The 18315-nt window shown below is 60.9% G+C and overlaps 1 protein-coding gene across 4 annotated transcripts; it reads left to right on the top strand.

Annotated features, from left to right (window-relative positions):
• The first annotated feature begins 72 nt into the window (after positions 1-72).
• GNG2 (G protein subunit gamma 2) lies at positions 73-17928 on the top strand. Of its 4 annotated transcripts, XM_080592376.1 has the most exons (5): positions 89-387; positions 3007-3087; positions 14315-14381; positions 15083-15229; positions 15575-17928. In XM_080592376.1, exons 4-5 carry the CDS (start codon positions 15143-15145, stop codon positions 15701-15703), a joined length of 216 nt encoding a protein of 71 aa, XP_080448502.1. In that variant the 5' UTR covers positions 89-387; positions 3007-3087; positions 14315-14381; positions 15083-15142; the 3' UTR covers positions 15704-17928. The 4 variants fall into 4 exon arrangements, with proteins under 4 accessions (XP_080448499.1, XP_080448502.1, XP_080448500.1 ...); XM_080592373.1 differs by lacking the exon at positions 3007-3087 and having other exon boundaries at positions 73-387; XM_080592374.1 differs by lacking the exons at positions 89-387; positions 3007-3087 and adding an exon at positions 9698-9776.
• The last annotated feature ends 387 nt before the right edge of the window (positions 17929-18315 follow it).

The raw sequence follows: 18315 nt of genomic DNA, 5'->3' as shown, positions 1-18315 counted from the left end.
AAAGCGATCCGCAGCAAACGGGGGGCCGGGGGGGGCGGGGAGGGGAGGGAGAGCAGCAGCAGCAGCAGGAGGAGGAGGAGGAGGAGGAGGAGGAGGAGGAAGTCGGGGCCGAGCCGCTTCCTGTAGGCAGAGGGATGAGCGCAGACAAAGCTGGGTGGGGACTCGCCGCTCCGGGCTGCCGCTGACCCCCCCTCCTCCTGCCTCCCGCCCGCAGCCCCCCCTGCATCCCTCCTTCCATCCCTCCCTCCTTCTATCCATCCCTCCATCCATCCCTCCTTCCATCCATCCCTCCATCCCTCCATCCTTCCATCCCTCCGTCCGTCCGCCCGCCCGTCCGTCTGTCCGCCGCCCCCCCCGGAGAGCCGGGGCAGCTCCGGCCGCCTGCAGGTACCGCCGGGGGCTGGGGGGACGCCACTGGGAGGCACTGGGAGGCACTGGGAGGCACTGGGAGCGGAGCCGCAGGGGCTTGCGGGCGCTGGGAGAGCCGGCACTGGGAGCACTGGGCGCACTGGGAGCTCTGGGGCTGGGCAGCCCCCCCCCCCCCGTGGCAGCCCCACCCCCGGCTGGCTGCTTGCGGCGGGCCCCAAAGGGGTCCCCCCCAACCCTCTACACCCCCCAAAAAAAAAAAAAAAGGAGATGAACCCACCCAAACCCCCAGGGTGCCACCCCCGGGCAGGGCGGCGGCGCCCCATCACCCCACCGTCACCCCGTGGGGACCCAGTGTCACCCGCCCCGGGGGTCCCCGGCGGCGATGGCACCTGCCCGGTGACACTGGGAGGACTGGGGGGACTGGGGGCTGCGGGGAAGGTGCCTGGCACACGGCGCTCAGCCTCCCCAACAAAGCTCTGATTTACAGGGGCCGATCCTCGGTTAATCAACTGATTTGCCATCACACGGAAGGCTTTTGCCGAGGATGAATGAGGAGTAGTGTTCTCTCCTTTTTTTCTTTTTTTCCTTTTTTTTTTTTTTCCCCCACTCCCCTACAAAGGGTTTTCCCTGCCCCAAATCCCTGCCGGAACCTCCGGCTTGGGGACGAGGCTGCCCCCAGCCTGGCTCGGAGGGGGAAATTTTGGGGTGCACCATCCAGGCTTGCCACCCCTGTGCCGGCGGCCCTCTGGCTGGGGATTTCAATCGAAATCCTGCCTTTTCCCAGCCGTGGCCGTACGGCAGGCAGCAGCACGGCTTGTGCAGGGCGTCGGGACAAGGAACCATGGCAGAAAACCCCCCCTGGGGGATGCGCTTGGAGGGGGGGGGACCCCTTGGGGAGAGCGGCTCCAGGGGTCCCCTGTGCCAGCGGGAGGGGAACGCAGCCCAAAACTTGGGGTTTCTCGCTGCCTCGTGGCAAAACGGATTTATATTTAGGCAAAAACTTGAATCTGGGCTCTCCCTCCTTCTTGCTAACGAGTCGCTGGTAAAGTCGGGGCGTGCTGCCCCGGGGGGGGGGCAGCGACGTGGGCACGCAGGGCAGCGCTGCCTCCCGCTGCCGTGCCCGTGCCGTGCGGGGCAGGGTGCTGCGGGTTCGCTCCCTCCTTCCTTCCCCATCGCTCCGGGCACGGGAGGGAAGGGCCGGGGTCGGGGCACACGCCCTGGCACCCGGCTGGGGCCAGGCATGGAGGCTTTTTCCTCATAACTGGATTTCCCTGAATGCAGCTGGAGCCTGCGATTTTAATCCTCTTTTCTGCCATATGGCCGCTGGCTGGATTGGAATATGACTCAATTACTTATTGCCAGGAAAGCCCCAGGGCCAAGCCTTTCTTTCTCCGGGAGGGTGCTCGGAGGTGCTCGGGGGCTTTTCTCACCCCGTGCCATGGGGCAGGGGGGGCCGGGCTGCTCCCTTGGCACCGGCCTTGGTGCTTTTTTCAGCTTTTTCAGCCCTGCGTTCGCTTGCCAGGGGCACGCTGCCACCTGTGACACGAGCGTGGCGGTCTCAGCACCATCTGGATGATGACCGGAGTCGGCCTCGCAGCCAGCACAGTGACCCCAACGTGGGGGACCCACAGGTCCCCTGCCCCAAGCTGCACTCCCTGCACGTGCCCTTCCTCCCCCCACAGCCCCAGGAGCCGCCGGCCTCGCTCCAGCAGCGCACGCACTGGAGGATGCTCTGGGACGGCGCTGGGGATGCTCTGGGACGGCGCTGGGATGCTCTGGGGCAGCACTGGGGATGCTCTGGGATGTCACTGGGGATGCTCTGGGATGTCACTGGGCGTGCTCTGGGATGTGCTGCCTTTTCTCCAAGCACCCACACGGCCCCAGAGGATGGCACTGGGTGCGCGCAGCGCTCAGCCACGTCGGGGGCAGGTGGCGGCAGCGGGGCACGCAATGTGATTCCCGGCAGGTAGCGGGGCGTGCGCCACCAGAGAAGCCCTACTATAATAATAATAATTATTATTTTTAATCCCCAAGACACACAGCTTTTTCACCACTCGGCACGGGAGCAGCCGTGAGCGTAGCACACAGGACGAAAACGCCAGCCTTGCGCGGTGAGGCGGTGCCTCTCCACCCAGCCCCGCGAGCGCGCCCGCTCGGCTTTGGCTGTTTTGGCCTCAAAACAGCGGCGGCCGAGGCACCACTTCTCCTTTTGAAAACCCGTGAGTCATGGGAGGAGGGAAGCAGCGCCGGCGCATGCTGTTTCCATAGCAATTGGGGCTGGCGAGCCAGCGCCGAGCCCTGCAGCCCCCAAAAACGCTGCCCCGGGGGCTGCGGGGTGGCCGTGCCACCCGGTCCCGCGCCGGCTGCAGGGGGATTGGGATTGTCCCGCTCGTGCCGTGTTGTCTGCTGGTGTGGTGGGGCCCTCCTGCCAACCCATAACCTCTTTTGGGTCGGGGATGAGGGGATCGCCCTGGGAAAAGCATCATTTTTGGCACGAGTTGTGTCGGTGCTCAGCGTGACTTCTCCGGGTGTTCCGGTCCTTAGTCGTGCCCGGGGCCGTGTGCGTTCACAGCATGCCAAAGTGGGAGAAACAACCAAAGGGACCAGGCTGCATTTTTATTTTTTCTTGCTTTTCAGACTCCTTCCTTGCTGTTTCTCCCTCTCTGGCTTCTCGCTCAGCCACTCCGTGCGGTCGCAGCGGGTGCTGGGAGCAAGGAGGTGAGGAAAGGCAGAGGGGGATGTCACATCCCGCGATGGGGTCCAGGCCTGGGTGCGGGATGCAGCACACGGTGCTGTGCTGGGAAGGGCACTTTTGTGCTTGTCCTTGCCCAGGCTGACTGCCTGGCCACTTCCAGTGGGGGGTCACACCTTCCACGTGCATTTTTTTGTTTCTGCGTGCAACGTGCGTGGTTGAAACACCCCCAGAACAGGTCCTTCACGGCGCAGGAGCAGCCCCGCATCCCAAACGGATGGGGAGAAGGGAAAGCGGGGGCTCTGCTTCTGCTGGGGATGGCGGGATGGCTGCGGGGGGGGGCACAGGCTGCGTCTCCGGGCTGGATGAGAGAGGTTTGCTGCACGCACTTGGCACGAGCAAGTTGGCTCTCGCCCCACTTAGAGGCAGGTCTGGGGAGAAGGATGGGCTCCAGCTGCTGTGGCTGGTGGGCGGACAGGGACTTGGCTGGGTGGAGAGGTGAGGTTGGCTCCAAAACTTCGGGGCTGGGCGGGCAGAGCCCACGGGCAGGATGTGGGAAGCAGCCCCGTGGGGTCTGCAGGGGTTTGGGGCTGTGGCTGGTGGGAGTTGTTCTTGGCCCCGACCCGCTCCTGGCCGCTTCTTCCTGCATGTGCGTCCTCGTGTGAGCCACGAGGAGGCTGAAGTCTGGCATAACGCATCTCCTCCATTTCACGTAGGCAAAACCAAGTTTTCACACACTCAGTGGGGAAAAAAAATAGAGAAGTCTCTGAAATGGCATTGTAACAAACCTTAAAAACTTCCCACCTTGCCATTTGCTTGCAGCTGGTACCATCCTTGACAATTCCTGGGCAGCAGCTGTACCCAGACCAGCTCATCGTACCAAACACAGTTTTCACCTTGTCTCATCCTCCACTTGCTTTTCACACAGTAATTTTCTTCCCCTGTTGCCTCTCGTCATCGTTGTAGCTCGGTCTAATTGGAGAAGGTCAGGGTGCTCCTGGGTTGTGGTCGGTGGGTACCGGTGCTGGTCTCCAGCAGTGGCGATGCTCCTGCGTAGCCCAAAAAGCTGGCTGAGATGCGGGGACGGGAAACCAGAGAAGTTTGCATTTAAATGAGAGCAGCTCAGGGACACTCATCCAGGTGCATTGGCTTCGCTGCCGGGTGGAAGGAGACCTCTGGCTCATGAAGAAGTGGCTGGGCTCGTCCTTGTGCTGGAGCTTGAGAGCATTGCTCGGGGTCGCAGACCTGGCAGCAGCATGCGCCCTCCTGGCCCTTCCCTGAGCTCGTGGTGAGCTGTGGGTTTGCAGGTGGTGGCGGTGCCTTTGGGGTTTCATCCCTTTGGGCACAGCACCGTGAAATCCCCTTCTCTGCTGTGGTGAAGGGCCAGCAGCACATCATGGTGGCGCTGATGCCAATCTGGGCATGTTCTCCCCACGTGCTGGGGACAGGAGCAGGCACCGCGGTACCCGGCGGGCTGCGGAGCAGGAGCGTGTTGGATGAGCTCCTGGAGCTGAGCCAGAGTCTGGGTTTAGCAGGTTGATTGCCCTGCCCTCACTTGCTCTCCTGACAGCTATCAGAAGGAAAGTTTGCTCGGTGCCTCCCGTAACGCTCCCTACGAGCATCTCTTCTCGCTGGGCGGCTGGGTTTGTAGGACAGGCTGACTCGGGCGTGAAAAAGCAGCATTGCCCAAGCCTTGGAGCTCATTGCAGATCCCGAGCAATCGGTGCTCCTTCCTAGGTGGCATGCAGCCCCAGCAGAGGGGAACAAACCCAGCGCAGCACAGGATATTCCTGCTGCAGCTCCCGGGAGCCCCCGCTGTGCTGCTGCTTTACCCCCACCGCGCTGCCCAGCATCCCTCCTGCTGCAGCATCCTCCCTTTCGGGGCTGCTAAAACCCATCCCTGTGGCTCAGCTGCCTCGGCCAGAGCTATTCCTTGGCTTCACGGGGACGCTGGTGCCATGAACACCTCTGCAAGCAGACACAGACAGGCTCACGACACACTTGTGACAGCTGGCACATTGGGGAACACAAGAGTGGGGCCAGATCCTGCAGCTGGATCGGTCTCCGTGGCCAAGAGGATTGTCCCACCCCACAGCCACAGGGACCTGAGGCCAGGCAGGGCATCCACAGCAGTTTTGGAGAATTTCAGGTCATTCTGGGTGGTCCTGGGGTGGGTGCCCTCATCCCCAGGGCAGGGCAGGCTCAGGGTGCATCCCTGTGCTCTGGGGCTGGCTGGCTGCGTGGTGGGGCTGCTGCCATGCCGGTGCTCTTCCCTAGGCCGGGATGGTGTTACCGGCTCTGTAGCTCCAAGATTTATGGCTTTTGGGGAAGGCTAAGTGTCCCCAGGGGCTGCTTTGTATGGATGGAGCCCGGAGGTGCACTCTGCTTCCAAACGCTCCCGTTGCAGCCTGTCTCGGGCAAGGGTCATCTTGTGGGGACACCAACGCGTTGGTCTGAGGCTCCTGAGGACCAAAGCAATGGGAGATATTCTCAGCATCTGGTTTTTGATGTTGTGGCACAGCGATGGTACCTGCCAGAGGGGTGCCTCCGAGCGGTGTGGGGAGCCCTGAAGCGGGGCCTGGGTGCCCCAGGAGCTGCACAAAGCCCGTCCGTCACCCCCGAGGTGACCAGGCCCCATCGCTGGCTGCTTGGTATTAAACTCGTGACTCTTCCTGCTCTTCCCTCTTATCTGACAAGATAAGAATTTCCAAGAAATTTCTCTCTATCGGGGCCGTGGCTGCCCTCAGGAGGTGTCTGAGGCCCGCGTGGCGAGGCTGCGACGGGCCCAGCCCCGCTCACGGCTCTACAGGGCCTTGACGGGACGTGTGCTCCCTCTGGGGTCCCAGCGGGCATCCCAAAACCACCCCACCATCATGTTTGTGTAGGGGAGGCTTCCCAGCCCGTGCGTGGTTGGGTTTTGGCTCCCTGGGCTGCTCCTCTGGCACGTCTGGGCTGCCAGGAGCACACACGGCGCCGCTCGATCTCCCTCGTGTTATGGTTCTTCTCGCCCCCTCTGCCTGCGCCAGCTCTCGAATTTGACCCGTTTTGGCAGGAGCTGGATGGGGAACGTGGGGAGACGGCTCCCCCCGTGACAGCTGGGATGAACGAGGGGCTCGCCGGTGTTGCAGATGGAGCCCAGGCCGGAGGGTGAATAACGCCGACGGCCTGTGCTGTGAGGCTGTGTGGTTTGGGGTTTTTTGGCTGGGATGCTTTAGCCCCGGGAGCTGGTGGCCACGGGGGGGCTGCCCAAGGGTCTGTTCTGTCCCCCCTTCACTTTCCTGTTGCTCAGGACACTTCAGGATTTTTCCAGTGAGCAAACAGGGGTTTGGCAATGAACCACCATGCTCCTTGCCTCATTAGGATGGAGGGGGCACCTGGAGGTGCCCGGTCCCACCTCTGGGTGTCGTATGGGTCCTTGTGGGCCCAGGAGCTCATCAGCGGCCTCTTGCCCCTAAAAGCACACGGTGACCTGGTCAGGTCTCCTCCACACAGCTCCACATGCCTGCCTGGGGTCTTCTACCCCCCTCAGAGGGTCTCCAGGGGTTTGGGGGTCTCTAGGGTGGATCATCAGCTATCCACAACCTGTAAAACTACTCAGAGCCCTTCTCATCAGTCCCCGGGACTGGGTCCGCTGCTCCTCTCATGCCGGGATGTGCCCACGCAGGGGTCTTCTGCCTCGGGTGGGAACACTTTGAATATTGACAGGGACAGGTCCATGGCCTGGCCTCACCGCCGCGGGACCTGTGCCCCAGCCCACCCCAAGGCCAGCCTTTCGGAAAGGTTTCAGGCTCCATTATTCAAGTCATGCTGACCTGATTGCGCTTCATCCCTTGTATTTTTAATACTGTGGAGCCGTGATGGTGTTTGTGCGGTGCTCACAGCGCTGCTGCCATCAAAATACGTTGCATTATTTATCAGCTGATTTAATATAATTGCTGCTCAGCCTGACTTCCCCGCCTGGGGGCCGTATTCATGTCCGGTGCTTCCTGGCTGATGCCTGCGGGGGGGACGCTGCCGCCCCCGACTCCTCCCTCCTTGCTGGGCCAGGCAGGAATAAAAAGATGATAATACAGCAACCCAGGCTTTTAGGGGGGCATTGACAGCAAATAAGGGACACACCGATGGTTTTCGAGCCTAAATCTGAGCCCTGTACTAACGTTTCCATTAATGGATGTCAAACTTAGGCTGGCTTGGAGTCGATGCTACTCCTCCATCCTACCTGTAACCGAATCCTGGCCCCAAAGGAGCAGCTGCCCTCGTGGATTTCCACACTCCGGGCTGGAGGAGCACAGAAAAGGGTGGCGCAGATGGGTGCTGAGGGCCCAGCAGGCAGGGAAAGGTTTCTGTGCTCAGGCAGCTGAAGCACGGCATTGCGGGTGGCTTGGCAGGATTAAAGGGTGGGAGCGGGCACGGGGAGGGGTAAATGAAGCACACGGAGTCCGTGGCACGGCCAGGATGCATGCTACGGCCTTGGGTCCCATCCTGCCTCGTATCCCTGGTGTGGCTTCACCCCCGTGACAAAGGGATGGATGGATGGGAGGGCGAGCATGTGCAGGAAATGCCACCGTGCGCCGCTTTATCCTGGCTTTGGCACACGTGTTTTTTTGGCTTTGCACGTTTCCTTTACGTTTTTGCAAGGCTTCATATCTCAAACGTAAAAACACCGCCCCGGGGAGGGAGCTCTCGGCTCCCTCTGCGTAAAGCAGTGTTTGCTAGGCGCGTGTCAGCCCCAGCACGGCAGGAACATCGCATGGCTGGCGTTACACGCGGTGCCACCGGCTCAGCAGGAAGCGTGGCAGGGACGCGGCACCGCCGGCTCAGGGGTTCCAGTAGCTCGTTGTAAATAACAGTGTGAGAAAAACTGCCTTTTGGCAAAGGGAAAAAAATGCTCCGTGTGCATTTCACGGGGAAAACAGGCTGGTGAGGGATGTCGGGCTCCGTGGGAAAAGCGAGGCGCTGTATCTGGAGCTCAGTACGAGAGGAGGCGAGGACCAGGGACCCAGGTGTGCTCCCCACCGCTGTCATTAATTTCTGCTTTCTGCTTCTGGGCGAGATGCTCAGGGTTACAGCAAAAAGGGCACAGCAGCGAGCGGCAGAGGGGGAATTTAGCGGAGGCAATGTGGGTCAGCTCGCCACACGAGGACGGAGCGCCAGCAGCCTACTTCTGGCTCGCCTGCCCCTGCTAACCTGGTTTGTGGGGCCACTCGCTCACCTGCGGATAGTAACTCAGCTCACCACATACTATTTAGCACACTAAATTACTTTTCAACTTACTATTAAAATTATATAAAAGTACGGGGATCTATTTTTCCTTTTTTTTTTTTCCTCTCCCCTTGGAAACCTGCTAAAATCACCCACATTTACTGGTGATCCTCCTCCTGCTGGGGATCTGGCCGTCAGAGAGCTCTCTGCTTGTTTAGCAGGTGTCTTACTGATGCTGTAGCAAAACCTGTGCAGGTTAATCGTAGCCACGAGGCGTAGGAGTTCACTCCGCAACTCCTGCGCAAAGTGCAACAAATCTCAGGAAGCAGTTACAAAGCTCTCCGTCTCCACGCGGTGCGCGAGTAGCGGCTCTCAAAGGCACCTACTCTGGATGTCTATAAAAAAAAAAAAAAAAGAAATGGAAAGAAAGGAAAAAAAAAAGAGAGAAAAGGAAGAAGAAAAAAACAGCTTCCAGCCTCCTGCTTTGATGGCTGCAGAGCAGGGATGGGGAGAGAAGCAGTGCTCAGCAGCACCGGAGACCTGCTCCACCCCAGCGGATAGGCTGTGACCTGTTTGATGTATTTGAAGCTGGAAATAGATCCTTATGAGTAATGTGGTTCAGGTGCTTATCACTAATTAATTAATTCTTTTGTACTGTAGATGCCTAATTAAAGCAGTCTAAGGTAATTCCCGTGGGGTCTCGAGCTAATGGGGGTGGTTAAGGGGCTTGTTTCTGTGCTGATGTAACTTGTTGGGCAATTCCCCGCGGCCGGAGAGGTTTATTAGGCTTCGTGTGACTGTTACTTAAAATAAAATTCCAATAAAGGTTTGATTCGGGTGAAATCATCAGAGATGGCAGCGGGGCTCCCGGAGCGCAGCTAGAGGCTTCACCTCCGGCTGTACGGGAGCGAAAGGCGCCACGGGGCTCTTGCGCTGTGAGCAAAATGTGCGGGTCTGAGCTTTAACTGGGCCAAACTGGTGGCTTCCCAGCTTCCCTGTCCCTGTCCCCATTAAGTGGCCACGGCTTTGAACAAAGGGCCACCTCCAGCAAGGCTCAACGGGGGTTTGTCCCTTCGGGAGTGGTGGCAGCACAGCCAAATGCCAAAATCCCTTTGCAAATAGCTCTGAGCAGAGCGCCTCTGCAAAACCCTGCCCCTTCCCTTGATCCCAAGCCTCACCCGGCGCCTCCTCTTGGGGTCTTTATCTCAGTGCTGGAAAAACTTAGGAGCGGGATGCCAGGGGTTGAAACCTTGGAGTGGGTCAGCTTGTTAACACGAGGTAATAGCCCTGGGCTGCTTCCCTTAACGAAGGGTCAGTGGTCAGCGGGGGGCTCCTCGCTTCCTCTGTGGCTTCAGCCACCCTCGACCGCTGCTCTTCTCCCGGACAAGGGGCAGGGAGCTGGGATTTCTGAGCAAGGCGAGTTCATTTTGAAGTCAACGTGAGGTATTTTGGTGAAGGAATCAAGAAGTGAACGAACCGAGAGCTCAGCACGGTGATACCTCTAAACTGAAGGGTGAGATTTGGGTTTCGAATGGTCTCACCGTGGCAGAAAGGAGCTATTTGGGGTTTTCTGCTCTCTTCTGTTCCCAAGCAAGGCTCTTGTGTTGTTGGCTCAGCACGGGCAGAGCCATGGTGCTGCGAGCGGCCCTGACCTTGTGTTGGGGCCGCGGTCAGGCTGCGGAGGTTTTTAGGGAGTTTCCGAAGCTGTGCGTTCTCCTCTTGGGCGAGCCGCATAAAAATAAAACGCAAGCAACCAAAAATATTTATTTATTGATTGATTGGTTCTGAAATCCCCGTGGGATAGAGGCCAAATGGTGCTTGTACGGGGGAGGCAGCTCTGGCCTTATTTCCAGGCTTTCGCTGCAAGCCTGGGGACCAGCAGTCCCACGTGCTGAAACCCCAATGGGGACCAAACGGGACGGCTCAGGTGCAGAAGTTGTGCTGAGCCCCTGGGTGCTGGGCACGGTGTGACGGGGCGCGTGCCCTTTGCCGTCCCTTCGGCACCTCGCCGTGGAGCGCGGCAGCGTCCCGCCGACACCATCCCCTTCCTCCTCCTCCCCGTGGGGCCGCGTCTGCCCCTCCTGGTGCACTTCGTCCTCCCAGCACCTCATTTTTGCAGACTGCTGCTCCTTCTGGGGCCTCGTGCCGGCCCCAGTGGTGGAGGGGAACGGGTCGGTGCCACCGCCCAGCACCGGGTGCGCACCCAGCTCTCGTGGCAGGGGGGACAGGGCAGGCGTCCCCGGCCCCGCCGTCAGGCGCCCGCTCCCTCACCCAAATCATGTTTGAGAAAAGAACCGAACGACTGAAAGGAAGTTGAGGTCGCTTTCTGTTTGCCTTCTCTTTTGAACCGTTAGGGCACGTGTGGGAAAACAAAAACCCGAGGTTCTCACTTGGGCGTGACGCCCGCGGGGACTTCTTGGGGCACGAGGGGAACCCTGCGGCAGGGCCCCGAAACGCCTGGCGCTGGGTCTGCCCCTTCCCACCTCCAGAGCCGTGGCTGCAGCACCCCAACACGCTGCTTGGGAGGCTTTTGGGGTGTCAGTGGTGGGATCCTGCGCCGTTGACTCCGTCTCTAAGCGAGGCTTTGGCTTTGGTTGTGGCCGGGGATGGACGGAGGGGGCAGCCGGAGCTCGGCCCCCTAGGATCCAGGGCCAGCGATGAGCCCCCAATTCCTCCCGCTGGTTTTGGAGGCGAAACAGCCTCCAAATCTTCCCGGTGTGCCTCACCCATGTGCTGTGCACCACCTGGGTGCCCAGGACCCCGGTGCAGCCTTTGAGGCGCGATACGGGGTAGCGCCGAGACCCCCACTGGGAACAAAACACCACCATTGGGGCCGATCCGGCCGCTCATCGCTGCCGGGCGGGATCGTTAGCTGGTGTGCTAACGAAGCAGTTTCCATGGAAACAGGCTCGGTTTCGGCTCAGGCGCCTTGCAGTTTATTTATTTATTTCATTCGCTGGCGCGCCTCCGAGCCGCGGGCTGCTTTTCAGCAGATTGGGCGCCGCGGGAGGCGTCGGCAGGAAAACCCGCGTTGGAGAAGGGGAATAAATCCCGGGTGGGATGGGGGCTGTGGCCACAGGTGCTGGTGAGGGGTGTGAGAGGAGCTCAGGGGCTCCGAGCTGGCTCGTTATCCCCGTGCCAAAGGAAACGAGGGGCCACGAGCACTTTGGGCATGCCGGGGCTCCTTTCCCAGCCCCGTCTGCTGCTCAGCTCAGCGAGGCTGCCCCGGCTTCCGCCCCCTGGAAACATGCTCTTTGCTATTTTCTTTCCGTCTGTAGTATTTTTATTTTTTTTTTGGCTTTATCTGTATATTTAGTCGTTATTTTTCAAGCGAGCGGCCTATCTTTAGAGACGGCTCTTAGCACAAGCACCAGGATGGCTTCAAAACGCATCCGCTCCCCCTGGGTGGTGCCGATGGGCTCCGTTATCCCCCTCTGTGGGGTTTGGGGTGGGATGTGCAGGTGATGCCTGCCCAGCAGGAACCACTCCGAGCCCTTTTCCCCCAAATCCTGGCTGTCCCCAGTGGGGTTTGCCCGCTGTGCAGCTCCCCGGGCGGACGTTTTTTTCAGGTACACCCCCAGGCTGGGAGGCTCCTGCTCGCACATCGGAAACGTGCTAGGTGGGGGACGCCAGGGCTGGCGAGCTGCTTTTGGTCCTCGAGGCGGAGGAAGCACGAGGGTTCGCTCGAGCAGATGTCAGAGCTTTCGGTTTCCTTCCCGCAGAGCCACCCAGCCCGGCTGCTGCTTTTCCTTTCGGTTCTCCAGGAGCGGTAGTGGGGGAGAGCGATTTTCTTCAAAGCAAGCAAAAAGCACCCGGGACTTGGAAGAAAAAAATAAATCCAGGGAATGGGAGGGTCAGAGAGGATGTGATCCGTGGGTTTTAAACCCGGGGGGGCCTGTGATGGGGTGGGCAAAGGCTGCAGGCAGCCCCAGGTGCCGCGGGGAGCAGGAGCTGCTCCGGGCTCTGCAGCATCGCGCTCGCCGCCTCCTGCACCTTCAGGAACCCAGGAACGTGCCTTGGCGTCCCAAGCTGGCTTTAATGCCGCTTTTTAGTAGTGACAGACCTAACCCAGAGCAAAATGTGCCCCGAGGTACACATTTCTGGGACAAAAGCTGCCGGTTTAAGGTGTTTGGGTTAAATACCCAGCATTAGAGTGATGGTGTTTAAACATTGAGGAGAGTGCTGTTCTCCAGCCACGCGCAACCTGAGACAAAGCCCAGCTGGCAGGGGAAGAGGGAGGCTCAGGATCTGTGTTTGTGGGGCTGGAAACGGGGGGACGGAGCCCATGCAAGGTGCGAACCAACTCACAGCTTTGGGGTTTGCTGTCACGGGGAAAAGCCGGAGCTTTTGGCAAAGCCGGCCCGAGCAAACAGCCCCAAATGCTGTTTTGGCACCCTAAAAGCAGCCTCACTCGCCGTTTTCAAAGCTGAGTCAAGGCAAATCCCCCCCCGGATCCCAGTTTTGGTGCCTCTTTTGGCTGGTGAAAGAAAAAATGTTCAAGCATCTCGGTCCCTCTTCCTCAAATGGAAGGAAATTAGGAGGGGTTTCGGAGCACGGGCACCAGCTAGCAAAACTCAGCAGCGATATTTCTGACTCCAGGCGTCCCACCGCAAGGGTTTCCGCGTCCTTGTACAGGAACCCAGCCTGTTGCCACGCGCAGTGAGTGGCCCGCAACCCCTCTGCATGGAGGACAAGCACCACAACAGCCTCCTGAGAGCCCGAGCTGTAATTACAGCACGGAGCCCCAAAGAGACGATCTCCGTGTACCGTACGCCATAAGCATCATTAGCATGACAATAAAATAACATCCCCGCTCGTTAACCTGTGGCCTCCAAGGCAGGAATCCTATTACCCGGGCACACGCACCGCTGAGCTGCTGGAAGAGGACGTGTCCCTGTCCCTGTCCCCGTGGTGGTGTCGTGGAGCCCCTGGGGACCTTCGGCACAGGGCACGGCGTGTCCCCGTGTCCCCTGCTGCAAGTGGGGGCTCAGGAAACGTCGCAAAGCTCGGTGATTTTTAACTGTATGGCAGGGGTTGTTCACGGGGTGGGCTTGGATGGTCTCGTAACTGCCTGCCTGCTCCTTTTGGGGCTCCCTTGCCCACCTACGTCCCCGTCCCGAGCCGCTCCTAGGGCCGCTGTTGCTCTGTGGGAACTCCCAAATTCCCGTAAGAACATTTCCTAGCAAGAGCCATCCTCAAATATTTGGGCGTTTTTCATCGAACCAGGGGATTTACCCGCCAGCTGGGGTGGTTTTTATTCGCCTGATGCTGTCGGCACCTACCCGCTATCCGTGCACGGAGCTTTGGGGTTTGCTCCCGGTGCCTCCGTGCCGGAGGTACGATGGGTTTCCTTGGGCTGGGATAGAAAATAACGCTTGTGTGGCCGTGCTGTTTTAAGTCTGGGCTGCTGGGGGTGGGTTTCCAGTGGGGGATGTCCACGAGCTGTTTTTTTTTTTGAAGGAAGCACGCCCAGTGGCTCGCAGCGTGGGCACGCTGGCTCCAAAAATATTGTCGTTCCCACACTGTGCAGAGGGGCCGAGTGCTCCTGGGGTGTGTGGCCGGATCCTGGCCGGGTGCTGAGCAGCGCCGAGCCCCGGCAATGCCCCAGCAGCTCCGTGCGTGGCCAGGGCACATCCCCTGCTCGTCCCAGCCGGGTCTCCGTCCTCTCCTGCCTGCCCGCCGGCACTTTGGGGCTGTCTCCTCCTCGGAGCAGGAGCCCCCGGAGGCTGGGGATGCTCGAGGCGGGGGACGAGGGGGGAGGATTTCTGCTGATTTCGCTGGGAAACAGCCACGGGACCGCTTGCCAGGAGCCCTCGGATATTTGCCCGCTGACTCGAAACCTCTTCCTGTGCCGAGAGCCTCACGGCGTGCAAACAAACGGCGTCACTGTGGTCTGTCCCCCCCCCCAGGGGACCTGGGGGGAGCGGAAGGAAGCCCCCAGCCTGCCCGGGGGCCATAAATACCCCTATCGCCGCACTGCCTGGCATCGCATCCATCTCATCAGCCTTTTTCTCCCCCCCCCCCTTTCTCTGTTTCCCCCTTTATTTCAAGGTGTCGGACGCCCGAGAGGAGCAGCCGTTCCCCTAGGGACACCCGTCACCGGCGAGCCCTGCCTCTGGTAAAAGCAATCGCTGCTGGGACCCCCCCAACCCCGGGGGGGGCGAGGGGCTGCCTGAGGGGGGCTGGATGGGCAGGACGGGCTGGGTGCTGCGTTATGGGGTGGTGCTGGGGAGCTGGGTGCTGTTGTACGGTAAGGGGAAGCAGCCGTGCCGGAGCCCACGCCGCCGTGCCGAGCATCTCCTGCCCGCCCGGGGTGGGAATCTCCAGCAGCAGAGAGCTCCCGAGTCCTGTTTGGCACCCCAACGCTCGGGCTGGCAGCAGGGATGCAGCAAGGCAGGCCCAGGACGGCCACCCCACAACGTCCCCAGCTGCCCCAAAAGCCACCAGCCCCAGGGGATGCGCAGGGACGGCAGCAGGAGGACACAGGCAGCCGGTGCGCGCGCCCCCCTGAGCTCGCTGCCCGGTTTCCTTCTGCCTCATTGCCACCGCGGCCTTCCCTATAGCACCAAACCCCAAAACACAGCGTGGCGGGGGTCCTGCTGGCTGCAGGCTGCGCTCCCAGCATCCCATAAACCCAGCTAATAGGGAATCCCTGCTCCGGCAGCGATGCCCGTGAAGGCTGGTGGCTCTCTGCCCCTGTTAAACCCACGGTTAAATGCTGGTCTGCATCTCCCGTCCTCCCGCAAGTGTTCTCGCGGCCCTGCTCCGTCACCTCCCCGCACCCAAGGCAGCCCCAGCGAATCACTTTTGGGGTTTCAGGGCCGCGAGCAGCTCCGCGCCGAGCCCCCGGTTCCCCCCCCCCGCGCGCCCGGCGTGCCGATGGCCAGCAACAACACCGCTAGCATAGCGCAGGCACGCAAGCTGGTGGAGCAGCTGAAGATGGAGGCCAACATCGACAGGATAAAGGTAACGCCGCCCGGGGACCAGCACCCCGGCCAGCGGGACGCTGCAGGGAGGCACCGCGCGCGGCGGTGGGTGGCGGCCACGGGGACGTCCGTCCCGCCGGTCCCGGCGGCCGCGGGAGACGCTCGCCCAGGGGAATTGCCCCGCTGGCCATGTCCGCTCTGCCCTGGCGTGATCGCCGTGCCGCGGCACGCAAAAATTCCTCGGCTGCTGCCTTCCGCGGTGCTGCAGGGGCAGCGGCAGGACGTGCTGCCCCAGGGGGGATATGTGGCCCCCGGGGGGATCCGTGCCATCCCCGGGGGGGGGGGATGTCCCCACGCAGCCCGTCCCCAGCTCCTTCTCTTCCAGGTGTCGAAGGCGGCGGCAGACCTGATGGCGTACTGCGAAGCCCACGCCAAGGAGGACCCCCTATTGACCCCCGTCCCGGCCTCAGAAAACCCCTTTAGAGAGAAGAAGTTCTTCTGCGTGATCCTGTAAACCCTCAAGGAGCCTGACCGGCACTCAGGCCACCCTGAACACTGACGTAGAGTTTTTAGGAACGGGGGACGACCTGCTAGTCCACAGAATTTAAACAAAAATAAGTAAAAAAAAAAAAATACACGGCCTGGAAGCTACAGGGATGTGCATGTTTAAAGAACCCGGCCGCCCTTGGGGGAATAAGGTGATCTGCATTGCGAGGCAAAAGATCTGAAGTCTGTAGAGTTGCCTAGAAAGGAAAAAAAAAAAAAAAAAAAAAAAGGGGGAAAAAAAAAAAAAGCATATTAATGTAAAGAATAAATCCGTGTCACTTTTCTGCTCACCAAATTTGTTTGGTTGTTCCATACCCAACGCACCGGCGCGGTGCTGAGCAAAGTAAACCGCTAAGGGTGCGCATAACCCCTCCCGGAATGGCGTTGGTGGCCCCCTCCCGGATGGGATTTTCTGTTTACGTTGCCGGATAGATAGCGGCAGGCTAGCTGCCTGTGATGTTGCTCGATGTTGGGTCTCGTGCTTTCCCCTTCCCCGCGCTCGGGGGCAGGATGGCAGCGGCCGCACCCCCCCCCCCGGAACCGCTGCGCCCCCCGCGCTGTGTCCGCTAGCTTCGCCCCCCGTGAGTGCTCGTGTTGTGCTTGGTGCTCCCCGCTCCTGCCACGGCTTTCCGTAGTTGTGCATGGCACTTACCGCCGGGCCTTTCTTTTCTAATAATTCGACGCCGCGTGCTGCGGGGAGGCGCTGCAGGTGGAGGCGATGCCCGAGGCGATGCTCGAGGCGATGCCGGAGGCGATGCCCGAGGCAAAGCCGACTCCTGCAGCGCCTCCCCGGACAGAGGATGGCCTCCAAAATCAGCTCCGGCCGCTTCTTCCCGGGCCCCATCCCCTCCTCCCACACCTCTGTGCCTCTTCTCTGCCCCTCGCTCGCTCCCCGCCCGGCCCTTTCGGCTTCCCCGCCGCGGGTGCTCCTGCCCTGTCCCCCCCCCCCCATCACGACACGGGGTGATTTTGGGGGGCTGCAGGGTGACCCCGGAGCATCCCCGTCCCGCAGGTGCCTGATGCCCCGTTTATACGCAGCCAGCGCCCCGGAGGAGGGCTCGCTCCCAGGGCTGCAGGGAGGCGGCACCCCCCCTCAGCATTTCGGGGGAAAAACGCCGCCTTTTGGGGCTCGGTGCCATGGGGGGTGCTTGCGAGGATGTGGCTTGCCAGAAGCCTTTCCCTCCCGTTGCCGAACACCTCCCGGGATGCTGACGGGCAGGGGGACGGGGGCTCTGCTCACCTCGACCCCCCCGTTAGCCCTCGGGGTCTGCACCCAAAATTAGCCGGGCACCGCCGAGGGTGCGCTGGGGACCGCGGCAACCCCGCTGATAACCCGGATCTGAACCAGCTATCAGCTGAAAAATAGATATTCAAGAGGGCGACGGCCTTTAGGTACCTTTCTGCGAGCCTTTCTAGCCCGAAACAAGTGCGTTTTGGTTTTTCTACCTTTTCATACTCTTTTTCTAGCCTTCTACGTCGAAGACCCCTCAGCTGGAGCTGGGGCCACCGGCGGCCCGCGGTGGCTCCGCGTTCCCCCGTCCCCTGCTCCGCGTCCCGGGGCGGCGAGCTCGTGGTGTTACGGGGAAAACGCGTAAATCCCCAAATCCCCCCCCCCCTGCCCTGCCTTGTCTTTTCCTTTCATGCTGCCTTTCCGCCCCGGCCGGCCCTTCCCGAGTGCTGTCGTGGTTTGTAATAATTTATTTATTATTATTTTTATTATTTTTTTTTTAACGGGCGCGCGTCTTTTACGACCGGAATTCTTACCACCACCAAAAGGCCTAAAAGCTGCACCAGGAGCCCGGAGGAGGGGACGGGGGGGGATCGGGAGGCAGCCGAAAGCACCCACAGGGGGGGTGCTGTGCGCGTTGCTGGTCCCGTCAGGGTGCTGCAGGGGTCTTGACCACCCCCCCCCCCCCAAGTCTTGGGGTCACCCCAAGGAGCACCCCCCAAAAAAAAACCCTCGGTCACCTCTCCCGGCCAGCAGGGACATCTGCGCCGGGCTGGGAAGGGAAAATCTGCGGGGGGTGCCCAGGTGTGGGGCTTTTTTGGGGTGTGGGGGGTTTGGGGGGGGGGGTGTCCGGCCGTGGGCTGTAACGGAAAGGCAGCGCGGGGAGGTCGGCCTCGTGGTGTAGCGCGTCCCCGTCCCTCGTGGTGTGTGTGCTCGGTGGAAATAAAACTTGGGATTTGTTTCAAGCCTCTGGTGCCGGTGTCGTGTGGGAACGGGTAAAAAGGGGGGGGGGGCTGCGGGACGGATCCTGCTGCGGGTCCCGGTGCGGTGGGAGGCGGGGGGGGGGGGGGGGACAAGAGCGGAGCAGGGGGGTAAAGCGCAGCCAAACAAGGCGAAGCATCGCCCCTCGCACCCCCCCCCCGGGCCACCGACCCACCCACTGAATTTGCACCCTGTTTCTGTAGGGTTTGGGCAGGGTGCCCGCGGGTGCCGGGGGCGTTGGGGCAGCCCCGCGGGGCCGGGCAGGTGGGTGCGGGGAGCTCTGCGGGACCCTTCGACACGGTCCTGGTCCTGCCTGCTCCACTTCCTACTTTTTTCCCTTTTTTCCCTTTTTTCTTTTTTTTCCCTTTTCC

Source organism: Anser brachyrhynchus, assembly GCF_964034855.1.
Source record: "Anser brachyrhynchus genome assembly, chromosome: 5".
In the NCBI taxonomy this organism is placed as follows: domain Eukaryota; kingdom Metazoa; phylum Chordata; class Aves; order Anseriformes; family Anatidae; genus Anser; species Anser brachyrhynchus.
The sequence above is the reverse complement of the archived record's forward strand: the minus strand, read 5'-3'. Positions and strand labels throughout refer to the sequence as shown.

Excerpts from the sequence above, each read along its gene's own strand:
- GNG2 (XM_080592373.1), top strand. The coding sequence starts at position 15,143 with ATGGCCAGCAACAACACCGCTAGCATAGCGCAGGCACGCAAGCTGGTG. Across the intron at positions 15,230-15,574 it reads CCAACATCGACAGGATAAAG|GTGTCGAAGGCGGCGGCAGA; the intron begins GTAACGCCGCCC and ends CTTCTCTTCCAG.